This window comes from Zootoca vivipara, chromosome 3 (assembly GCF_963506605.1).
Source record: "Zootoca vivipara chromosome 3, rZooViv1.1, whole genome shotgun sequence".
Lineage (NCBI taxonomy): Eukaryota > Metazoa > Chordata > Lepidosauria > Squamata > Lacertidae > Zootoca > Zootoca vivipara.
In genome coordinates, this window is record NC_083278.1 from 39,973,383 (window position 1) to 39,985,869 (window position 12,487).

Below are 12,487 nucleotides of genomic sequence, written 5' to 3' on the forward strand. Positions count from 1 at the left end.
TTAAAGTCAAAGTTCATTCTATTTACAAGGAAATGTACAAGACTAAACACATGACCTATTCAATAAATTAGTACATTGCAAATATCTATAACATGGAGTTAATCCAGTATTTTGATGTTTTCATCCACTATGATCCGGAGCGAGCATACTTTTAACCTGTTAACAGCAGTATTGGGGAAGAGAGAAAGAGAAAATACCTGTGATTTAAATTTATCCAGCTATGGAATGGCAATATAATTACTGTAGAAGCTCAAAGTAATACATTAAGAAGTTGTGTAATGTGTAAGTGCTCTAGTATTACAGGGGGATAGGGAGATAAACACAGTTCATCACAAAAACCATTCAGGATGGTGAAATCTAAAGTCCCCTGTGCAAAGTTCTGAAACGATAGCTTCAAACTGGCTGATGTAGCAACAAACACAATCTTCAGTTATGCACTGATGAGTAAAGGGGCACAATATACCAGGATATTCTGTGAAAGTGGTACTGTAGTGAGTGGAAGTAGCTACGAGCCCCTTGCACAATTTCCATTAATATCCGCTGGGGCTTATGGATGAGAACAGGGGTTGGCTGGAAATAGTGCCATTACTTAGTTGAAATCACTGAGAATAACTCACCTCAGGATTCAACAGCAGTGAACACTTTTTTGTTAAGAAAAGGAATGGCATACATATCACTATTAAAATTCATATGGTGCACAGACTGCATAGCAGAGCTGGGAACCATAAGGAGCAACTAAAATTATGAGCACAGTGCCTTCACGAAGGGCAACTAAAAGAGATAAATATGACTTTGTGTCACAACATACCTCATTCAGTTCTGGAAATAGTTCCTGAATCCCAATATCCAGTAGAACATATGTTAACTAAAATAAAACGTAGAGATAAATTACATGCTGGAATTTGCAATACAGACTGCAGTGACTGTAGGTGATTAGTAAGCCCCTGCTTAAAAGAATTGCCACCTACATGGTAACAAATCCCGAACAATAACCTAAAAGGACTCCCATGGTACATTTGACAGAAAAGTACAACCCCACCCAGATGCAAATGAACCGTTAAGGGCTTATATACTAGGAGATGGAACCATTTTAAAACAAACTACGGTAGTTCAATAGGTTCTATTATTGTTAACTGTAGCTTTGTTGACACTCGCCACTTTGAATACCTGGTCACGACAAGATAAGCTGGCAGTAATCTAGTGCCTTCATTCTGCTAGATCTCACGTGGCAAATTTTATTAACCTTGCACAGAAGTGTCACAGCGAAGAATTTTGTCATGCCACAGCTGGGGTGGCACTGGCATCACAAATCCCAAGTGATCTTGCCAAACTCTGTATAACCCCCATTCTCCCTGCCTATGCTCCCATGAGCTACCTTACTGCTATCTATTTGAATTTATTTTGGCACCAATATGATAGATTTAGCATTTCTCTCCTAAATAAAATATAATAAATAATAATAATAATTTTATTTATACCCCTGGAGGTTGCTCTCACAGCAGGTAATAGTGGCCCCCAACTTGGATGAGAGAAATTAATGGATAAGGCTATCGCTAGCCATGTTCCACCTCCACTGCCCAAGGCAGCATACCTCTGAATACCAATTGCTGGGGAACACAAATGGGGAGAATGCTTCTGCGCTCATGTTTGGCTTGCAAGCTTTCCATAGTTGACCACTGTAAGAACAGGAAAGCGGACTAGACTGGCTCTTGGCCCTGGTTTCTCTCCAGCAGAAGAGAAAAGGAGGTCATTGCAAAACATTACAAATAATGGCTGTGAGTAAGAGCACCTACCTGTTTGTTGAGCACTGGCTGCTGCAGTCCATCAAACAGAAGTCTTATGCCTTCGTATTTGGCCTCCTCTCCAATGCACTTGCCTATCAAATCTGGACAAAATGCCAAAAACGAAACCAGTTATGGCAACTCAAACAAGGAGGAGTAGATACTCAGTGCCCAGGTCATCCCCGGAGCTTTAAGTTATCAACAAAGATTATTCCACAAAAGAGATCAGCTGTGACACCCAGTTTCCCTGAGACATTTGGGCAAGATCAGCACCCCAACATATTGTTTCTGTCTGGGCAAGCAGCACATTTCCTACTGCATCTATTGTTTGGCAAGGGAGTGACTTCATGCCTCGAAGTTCATGAACCAACAAGTGTCCCGTTTGGGGGCACAGAGGCATTATCATGTTCTGCTCAAATGTAATGATTAACCGGCTGTGCCTATCCAGTCTTAAGTTATGTTAACTGCATTGATAATCCTCTGCTGGATGCACAATGCAGTATGACTTAGGTCAAGTCAGAGAACTCTGACTAAATTTAGGTGGAGCGTTCCATAGAACAGAAGAATTAAGTCCTTTACATGTCAGCTTGTTGTAGTCATCACAGTTTGTTCAAATACAAGTTCTTTATATCATGCACAGTTAAGAGAGGAAATCCTTTGCACTCAGGCATATCTAGGGTCCCTTGCACCCTTAGCAAGGAGCAGCATTAGATTCAAACTACAAGGTGGCATAGCTGCCAAGTTATCCCTTTTTTTAAGGGAAGTTTCCTTATGCTGAATAGGCTTCCTCGTGAGAAAAGGGAAAACTTGGCAGCTATGCAAGGTGGGGACAAATGGTAGATAAAAAGGCCAAGCAGCTAGCAGCAAATATGTTTCTGTGTGCCTGTGACACTATGGAGTTGTGGGCGCCCATGCTACTGGGAAAGTGTCCCAATGAACGTGGCACACCTCTTCTCAGCATAGTATGAAGAATGGATGTAATCTTAGCATTCTACATAAGTGGGAAGATGGTTGCATCACACCTGGGGTACAAGAAAGGCCCAGACAGAGGAGCCTCAAGCAAGAAAGGAGCACTTTTGGGCTGGGGAAAGCACCATAGGAAAAGATACACTTAGCAGCAGATATGAAGGAATCCTTCTGATTGTCTAATGAGACTGCATAGGGACATATTTTACTGGAAAGCAGCAAGCACACCTTCAGCAAATATGCCCTTTGCATTCTGGGAATCCCATCCTCCTACAATGCTCTTTTCGAAGCATTAAACTATGAATTATCAAAGACATGACACTGTATCTGAAATGCAGGAGGGTTCCAGAGGAATTTGCAAGAATCTAGCAACGCTTATGCCACTGCCAAAATTGTTAAAGAGTTTATACAACCCACACCAAATTTGTCACATGCAAATTTCTATGATCTATATAGGTTTTAGAAATGTAATGCATCTCAAACCATCTCCCAAGTCTTTCAAGCTAGAATGCCTTAAAAAATGTGCACCCCTGAATATTTGTATTAACATGTGCCATTCAGCCTGATCAACTTTTGGTCATTTAGCATGCCTCTCTTGACAGATCATGCTGCAAAAATACTGAACCTGGAATGTATTTCATCATTTCTTCAAAGGTCTGTTTTGCCCTCTTGTGCTTATCCTGAGGAGATCGAGGTTCAGAATTCTCACAAAATACAGCATCTGAAACAAAAGAAACCCATTTTTGCTCTGGGGCTATCATCACAGGTTGACTGTTGCTTTAATTCTAACTTGGTGAACTTCAGTTAGTTAAATGCAAAAGATACTAACCTTAAAAAAAAGCCCTTTAGTTAGCAGCTCTTGCTGAAGTATACACTAGTTTCTACTTTACGCAAAGACACACAACAACAACAACAACAACAACAACAACAAAGGCAACTGTGCATGTACCAAAATAAGTTGCAAGTACAAAACAGAGCAAGTCTTTTTTATCAAGAGAATAGCTCTCATTTGTGTGCACAACTTTCCACTAACCTCTCAGAAGTGTTATAAGCGACACCAGGCGATGCTCCTGAAAGAGTTGCTCTAGTTTGTGCTGCAGGTAGTAGTCTGTGTACTCCTCTAAGGTGCGTTTGAAGAGAATTCGCCCTCCCATCAAGATATGGTGAAGCCAATCAGGAATATGGAAAACAACTCTTCCTGCAAAGTCATTATCATTACATATATTTAGTGTATGGGCATGTTTTTTAAAAAAATTTGGAACCTGTAATACGAGGCAAAACCTCCTTATCATTTATCATGAGAAATGTTCACAGCAATAGCATGTGTGTGTGTGTGTGTGTGTGTGATATCAATATTGTGTGATCTTCACAACCTGGATAACCATGGTAAGCCTCAGGAGCACCAACGACTCTGCTGTAATTTGTGTTATTCCATGTCCCACCCCACCCTGGCAGCCATATTGTGTTATGCCACACCTTCTATGATGACTTGTGTGCATAGCACTTTCTCAAAATATCCCTCTTGATTTAAAAAGTAAAGTAAAGGAAGAGTGCAGAAGACAACATGGGAATACAAAAACCTGCAGTTGCTGGAGCTTTCCTGGCTGCTGAGAGATACTCTTTTTGTGGGAAGGGGGATTCTGGTGGCATGCCTGGTCTCTGAGTTCCATCTTTAGTGAGTGGTTCCTATTCGTGATGAAACATCTACACATGGTAAGTTAAATCCCATTGTTCTTCCAGCCGCCGCCTCCGACTCAGCAGGGCTGAAAGAACTGTCCACTGTTACTGAATATGCTCATCAATATTATTTCTCCCCAAACTTCAGAGATCCCAGGGCTTTATATACATTGTGGTGATTTTAGGAAACAAAAATTCTGTGGGTGGCAAAAAGTGTTCTCTCTGCTGTAATTCCATCAGCACAGTTGTGACCAAAGTCCCACATTGCAAAAGGAGAGAGAGAAAACAGCATTGAGTCAGTATGGGAATTGTGCCAATAAGAAAACTTTCCACACCCATATCTTTGAAATGAGATTGATCTGATCCTGGCACAAACTCCCAACACACATAATATGTTGTATTAACAGGCCCTCTGCTGAAACAGAAAAAACCGAGACATGATTTCTCACCAATGTACATTAAGTAGTCATAGACTCCTTCAACGGTCATCATTTCCATAAAGTAGTTCTGAATTTGTTTTCTCTCTAAGTTCTCTGAGCGGTTTGCGTTGTTCTTATACAGGTCATTAAAAAGCTGGAACAGGAGAGTATCAAGTTTTCAAACAGCAACATCACACACAAAAACCGCTCTACAGTAATTTACAGGTTTAATGGAAGCCGCATCACTTTTCTCTGGCAACAACAGAAAAGCTGAAGCGGTCAGAAGTTCTGAAATGCTATCCAATATTACCATAAAAGGGATGTTCTATTATTTTGAATGAAATTATTTGAGAGGTTGAAACATAAGCTTTACTCAGTTTTTAGCCATGTCAACCATTAACCCCAGTCTTGTAATTCAGCTATGCCAAAATGAAGTCTTCACACCTGTGACATTCTGACTTTGAAGGAATCTGAATGGAGAGGGAGGGAGGAAAAGACAGGATTGAATGTAGCATGTAGCCTGTTCCTGTACATGGAAATGGTTTACAGACTTCTCCCTCTCAAACAGCAGCAACTGCCCTGCTATGTACGAGGACACGGCTTTTGAAAAGGAGGAAAAGTTTCAAAGGCAATTTGTGAGATGGAATGATGGGGATCTGCTGTTTAAGGGGGGAATCAAACTCTTACTAGATTTTGAGTGTGCCTAAGTATAGCTCTTTGGCTCCCAGTCTACAGACTTTACAGCTTATTCAATCAGACAAAAGTTATGGTATAAATAGGTATTGATAAAAGCAACCAGGTTATATCTGATTTTGTTTCTTACCCCAGCAGACATACCACATACCTTTTTGTTGTTTTCAGAAGTAGGGCTGAGAATAGTAAGCTCAGGTTTACTTGGCTTAGGCTTGGGAGATTCACAGGAGTTAATAAAATTTATAATGAATGGCTCCAAGTGCTGGCCTTTCTGAAATTAACCAAACAATAGCTATAATGGAACATTTTCAAAAGAAAAGCTCTCTGGGACAAATCTACTACTAGTTATTCAGGGGGGGTGCATAGTAATTACAAACACAATTAATTAAGTTATACCCACCTCTTTCATTAGCTTCCCTGGGACAGATTTTATAATTTTACCTGCAAAAGAAATAGTAGGAAAAAATAAGCAATGATTCACATTAGCAATAACATAGCAGTAACTATGTTCCTCCACTTATTTTATAGAATTGGGTTATATCCAGCTACATCATATGTAAAGTAGATGCCCTGCAATTAATGGGTATATTAATTTCAATAAGTCTACTCAAAGCTGGATGTAATCTGCAAAGTTTGTCCCTTGATCTTTTAAAAAGCTAAATCCTCTTTTAAATCATGACTGCACCTCCTATCATTCAAAGCCATTGTTGCTGTTGTGTATACTTAAGTATTTCATGCATGGAATGAAACAGATAAAATATATACTTAGTCTCACTGTGTTAGTATTCTTGTTTTTCATACTTTAAGTAATGTCTTATTTTGCTCAGAATTACCAAAGAATCATAGAATCTTAGAGTTGGAAGGGACACAAAGGTCATCTACGGTAGTCCAACCCCCTGAAATGCAGGAATCTCAGTTAAAGCATCTATGACAGATGGCCTAATTATCTAATTGTCTACTTGTTTGTAACACCCTTCCCATTAGTCATGCCTTTGAAGGTGATATAAGAGAACACACACGTTATTATCTACATGATGATGAATGTTTGGATCCAGACTTGCTTTTCCAAGAATGAAAGGCTCCCTCAGTCTGTGGAAGGGACTTTGACAGAGCAGAGGCTCACGCTGTTAAAATTGGCAATTTGTTCCAATGTCTCCTTCCTCTTTCAGCCTCCACATCGCGTACCATGCTGCTCAAGAGCCGTTCCCCCAATCCTCCGGATCTTGCTTTTCCGGGAGAGGTGGCAAAAAAAATCACCTCTTTCCTTCTGCCAGTGGGACCACCTCTGGATCGTTAGGATAACATAACTGAGTTTTAAACCACAGTCGTACCTTGGAAGTCGAACGGAATCCGTTCCGGAAGTCCATTCGACTTCCAAAACGTTCAGAAACCAAAGCACGGCTTCTGATTGGAGTTTCCTGCAGTCTACCGGAAGCCCCGTCAGACGTTCGGGTTCCAAAGAACGTTTGCAAACCGGAACACTCACTTCCGGGTTTGCGGAGTTTGGGAGCCAAAACGTCGAGTACCAAGGCTTTCGGGATCCAAGGTACGACTGTATACTATTTAGTTAGCTACCAAAGAGAAAGATTTCTATACGCACATGGGAACTTCTAATTTTCTGCTCTCCAATCATATGAATCATAACTAGTTTAGATGGGTGAGAGAAAGCAGTTGTGGGTGTGTGGCAGGAGGTGAAGGAATGTTTTAATTGGTTAGAATCCAACATTTGCAATTTTGCCCTCAGCTATAGGGTTGTTGTTATTGTTTTTTACATACCTAGATTGACATCAGGCAACATTTTATCAAGAAACTGAGTCTCTCCACCATTCGGCGATAAGAAGTCAGCCAAAAGCTGGCTGTTGCTTAGTTCTGGATGTTGTGAAAGTTTCTTTGAGGGAGACAAAAAGAAAAACAAGCAATTACACTCAAATTAGCTTCTCTCTAGGAATGGAAATTAACTGTTAAATGTTGCGAGGTAAAAATCATGAGATACAATTTGAATTAAAATGCCATTTGAGATCATGATCATTCAAAATGTGTCGTGTGAATATCAGATGGCAAAAGTACTGAGAGAATGGGAAATTGATGAGGAGCAACCCAAGCTATCCACAGAAATAAGTACATCTCAAGCGAAGCTTCTTCATACCTGCAGATATTCCTGAAACTCCTCTCTCTTTGACATCAAGAATTCATAGTTCTTTGGTCCGATGATCCTCTTTGAAGGAAGCTGTGCATCAGGGAATGTACCTGATCATAGCACAATATGTAAAATACAGTTATAGTGAGGAATTATTTTCACTTGCGCTAAAATGATATGTAAATTTTATCAAAGTAAAATGCTAGTTAAACCTCCCCAGGAGGGGAGGAGATCAACATACCATGAAATTCTGTTAGCTTTGACTCAAGAACATAAAATTCAAGGTATTTTCTGTAGACCGACCAGTGTTCAGGTTTGTGACCAACTGAAAATACATACAGATATATTTTACTTTTCCCTCTTATTAATCCAAGAAGGGTTTTTAAAAAAGTTCTACAGGCAAATGTACAACTCTAGGACAATTTGGAAAAAGTCCTCAGAAGGTGGTACTATTATTATTATTATTATTATTATTAGCAATAATATCCTGCTGCAGTCATGCCTGGACCTTTTAAAGATAAGATTTACAAAACTATAAATACAAAGGGAAATACCCCAGCCATCCTAACAGGTGCAATGTTCAATAATAGTTCATCAGGGTTTGAGACAATGCATATGGATTTGCTGGTTCTTAATCTTTTTTTAAATCTTCACAGGATCTTGAAAACAACTAAGATAAAATGAGTGTGCATCAGAGCTGGCAAATCAAGAGTATTAAGGCTAGTAGGGTAAAAAGGCATACACTTGTAAAGGGACCAGTACCTGCCATTCTGTCATTCCTTTCCACATCAATGCAAAATACGGGAATTCTCTCTTTCCTTTGAAGAGGGGGGTCTTCAAAGAAGTCCACATACGGGATGGTAATTTTCCAAGCTGCAAGATTGCGAGGGGTATTAGGTGTGCTAAGTGCCTCCACGGGAGAATCATCTTCCATTACCACGATGCCTTCTTCAATCTACAGTGGAAGATTCATGCATCAAGAGACCATTTTGAGCCTATTTTATTCAAGGTAACTTAAAATGTGTTTCCTCATGTGAACAAACGTATCTTGCCTTTTTGACTATAATCACAGAGCTCAGGAAAGCTTACAATTCAAAACTTACAAAACAAAGTACCGTATTTTTCTGTGTATAAGAGGCCCCCATGTATAAGATGCCCCCCTATTTTGGGGGACTCCAAATTAAGAAAACACCCCTCAGCACTACCCGTGTATAAAACAAGCCCCAATTTTAAACCTATTTTTTTTGGTTAAAAAACCCTAGTCTTATACACGGAAAAATACAGTATTAAATTGTACTGTATGAAAGAAACAATAAAAAACCAGTGCTTTTGTTTTCTTAAAAAAGAATGTTTAGAGGTACTCTCATTTTGACTCAAGAAAATAAATACAGTACTGTAAATGGACAAAAGTACAAAGATTCATGAAATGTTTAGGGGTATGTGTACCCCTGCGTTCCCCCAGCACTGATAAAAAAACCAAGACCATATCTAAAGTTTCAAGAAGGGTTAGGGAACCTGTGGCTCCATTTACTATCGGCTCCGACCAGTGTGGCGAAAAATTAGGGACAGCGGGTGCTGCGGCACTGCCACAACAGTTCCTTATTTAGCTATGTCTGAAAGTATCTGCCTTGAAAACAATATATACAAAGTGGCACAAGCTCTCAAGAGAGCCAAGCAACTTCTTCAAGGATGAAACTCGTGTGATCGTGTTCACTCACTTGTGTTGCTAATCGGTAACCATAAAATGAAGCAAGACAGAACAGACTGAAGTGGGGACGGGGAGCAACCATACAATGGATTAGTGCAGGCATCCCCAAACTGCGGCCCTCCAGATGTTTTGGCCTACAACTCCCATGATCCTAGCTAACAGGACCAGTGGTCGGAGAAGATGGGAATTGTAGTCCAAAACATCTGGAGGGCCGAAGTTTGGGGATGCCTGGATTAGTGGCAGCATGCGGTGAACAGGACAGAGGACGAGTGTGCAGTCAAAGCTGCTAGGACAAAGATGAACCAACTCACAAAGTCATCCTCTCCTTCAGCCAGGCCATAGTTGGGCAGCACTGCGCCTTCCATTGTGGTACTCTTGAACACTCCTTTAATTTTGCTACTAATACTTCTGATTCCGGACGATTCTCCTTTTCTCTGCAGGCTCCTACATGAAATAAAAAGGTTATTCCAAAAAAAAGTTATTCCAAGGAGAGAAAACGGAAATACTGCAAAGGGAACATTGAAACAACTCTACTGCACGAACAATTCATGAGCACATTTCTTTGCCCCAATCCAGCAAGGGGAAAGGAGCCAGGCTTCTGCTAGTAATAAAACCATACAAACAGATGTTCCGTGTTGCCAGTTCTGACATTTCTGGTCACTTGGTAGAGTAAGAGGAGGACACATTCCTGGCACATGCACACTTTGTCCTCTATTCAAAGCCCTCTGGATTGGGGCCTATGATCTATTTCACTTTAGCATTTACAACAGGGGTGGGGAACCTTTGGCCCTCAAAATAACTACACCAGAGGCAGTTTTAGGGCAGCACAACTGGTTCCCCCGCAATGGGCGCCATCAGAGAGGGAGCCCAGTAAGCACTTGTTCAGTTATGGGAAGGAAGTGTGAGAGCTCTGACAGGGTCCTCTTTCCTCCTTTCTAAAGCCTAGTCAGCACTTGCCCTGCTTTGGGGTGGGGGTGGGGTGGGGCTCTAGGACCCTGCAGGAGTCCTCAAAACTACCTTCCAAAAGCCCAGCATAGCATGAGGGCTGGAGAGGGGTTGCCAAATTTTGGCCTAGTTCAGGGCACCATAATACCAAAGCCTGCCCCCCTGACTACCTCTCCTATCATCTCTGACCATTTGGTCCATGCTGGCTGGACTGATGGGAGTTGGAGTCCAGCAACATTTGGAGTGCCACAGGTTCCTCATCCCTGATTTACCGTGTAAATTTCACACTATATTTAGAAATTGCAATAAACTATGGTTTATCGTGATGGGAGCGGCCATGAGGATTACAGGAAACTTTTGCTGCCAATTTCAGTTAACCACAGTTTAGCATGCTGCCCAAATCCTAAACTATGGTTAATCTTAACTGTGGTTTGGTGAAAGAAGTCAGACTGATAACAACATGATTTGAAGTTAAGCTTAATCACGCTTCATTGGGTTTGACTGATCTGAGAAACTGCAATTAATCAGAAATGGAGCTGAGAGCTCCCTTAGAGTGGCTGGGGAAACCCAGACAGATGGGCGGGGTATAAATAATAAATTGATGATGATGATGATGATGATGATGATGAAGACGTTACACTGGAGGAAGAGTGGGAGGATGTGAATCTGGAGGTAAGCTAGGCTTGTCCCTGTCACATCAAACCATGGTTTCTCATGACATCTGAATGCAACAGCAGCAAAACAACATCAGCTGTGAAATGCTGGGTAGATGGAAGGAATGTTTTTTATATTGCAAGGGCGTGTGGGCGTGTGAATTCAGACACAGTAACATTGTTAATGTATAAACGTATTGCACCCTCCTCTTGCCCCATCAAATTCTCTAGGGCTCAGGCTACCCAGGGTTAGGTGCAGCAGGCCAGCTTTGCTTCCTGCCCAAGCTCAGCAACCAGTCTCTTACAATGGAGAAAGCCAACAGGAGCATTTGGGGACAGCGCTAGGATGGGCTGCTAAACCTGCTCCGTGGCCTTGATGATGCCACCTCTTGATAACCTAACTTATTCCTGTCTGCACAGCTCCCTCCTCATCACCCGATACTGTCTGGGAGAAGAAGGCTTCTGTTTCTGGCCAGAGAAGTGTGACGGAATGTTAAAGAAATGGCTCAAAATATACAGATTACAAAAACCCATAGCTTTCTGAAATGCATCCCTCCAAGTCAGGCATAGCCAAACTTGGCCCTCCAGCTGTTTTAGGACTACAATTCCCATCATCCCTGACCACTGGTCCTGTTAGCTAGGGATGGTGGGAGTTGTAGTCCCAAAACAGCTGCCTGGGAAATGAACTAATTGTTTTCTTACTATAGCACCCTTTCTGTCAAATACAAAACAGAAGCTGATGTAGTAACAATAATCAAGGAAACTGGCATTTCATATTGCAAAAATCACAGTGTGTGGTATGGGGGGGGGAAATGCTGAATAACGTACGTTTAAGCTATTGTTTAACTTGCACATACATAATCAAGCATTTACACAGGCATGTGTGATATGAGATGGCCCTAACTTACTTTAAAGCAGCAGGGAGAGATGGCAAAAAGCCAGATGGGAGGGTTAGGACTGACTGAAAATGAGGGAAAACAGACGCAGACGAAGCCTCCTGGCTGGAGAAAGCAGCTTGCCCTAAAGAAGGTGGCTTGATGCATGGCTTATAATCTTGCTCAGAGCGAGAGCAACTTATAACAGAGCATCCAGAAGGCAGCAAATTCAAATGAAAAGACAGACATTAGCCAACAAATCTGCATTCCTCACGAAAAAAAGCCATGCTTCACATATACAGCCGCTTCATGCATGCGCGCTGGCCTGATGCCCTTACACCAAACAAAGCCAACTTCATTTCCTACTCTAGAAACACACCAAGCATCCGAGTGGGGGTGGAAAAACCCCACACAAAATGTGGGTCTTATTCAAAAAGCGGTAGTAATGGTAAATCAAAAAAATGGGGGGGGGGCACTATTTGGTAATAGTTATGGAATAACTGGACTGTGTTTTCTGCTAACAAAAGCACTGCTAAACAGAACAGGGTCTTCAGATATCTGCTTGTTAACCCTTACTGTTCTGATTGCAGTGTGCATCTGTGGTCATATATAAAACCTCAATGGGGAATAAGT

General features: G+C 41.4%; 1 protein-coding gene across 1 annotated transcript in view; it reads right to left on the bottom strand.

Annotated features, from left to right (window-relative positions):
- SNX14 (sorting nexin 14) overlaps positions 1-12,487 on the bottom strand; it is a 34,644-nt gene continuing 22,157 nt past the window's right edge. The window contains exons 16-28 of the mRNA XM_035109451.2: positions 9,693-9,825; positions 8,436-8,628; positions 7,915-7,998; positions 7,683-7,783; positions 7,313-7,424; positions 5,937-5,977; positions 5,688-5,807; positions 4,874-4,997; positions 3,781-3,945; positions 3,373-3,468; positions 1,794-1,885; positions 809-865; positions 1-156 (exon numbers count right to left, since the gene is read on the bottom strand). Of these exons, the coding sequence (XP_034965342.2) occupies positions 121-156; positions 809-865; positions 1,794-1,885; positions 3,373-3,468; positions 3,781-3,945; positions 4,874-4,997; positions 5,688-5,807; positions 5,937-5,977; positions 7,313-7,424; positions 7,683-7,783; positions 7,915-7,998; positions 8,436-8,628; positions 9,693-9,825 (1,354 nt within the window). The 3' untranslated portion in view covers positions 1-120. The remainder of the gene's footprint in view (positions 157-808; positions 866-1,793; positions 1,886-3,372; positions 3,469-3,780; positions 3,946-4,873; positions 4,998-5,687; positions 5,808-5,936; positions 5,978-7,312; positions 7,425-7,682; positions 7,784-7,914; positions 7,999-8,435; positions 8,629-9,692; positions 9,826-12,487) is intronic.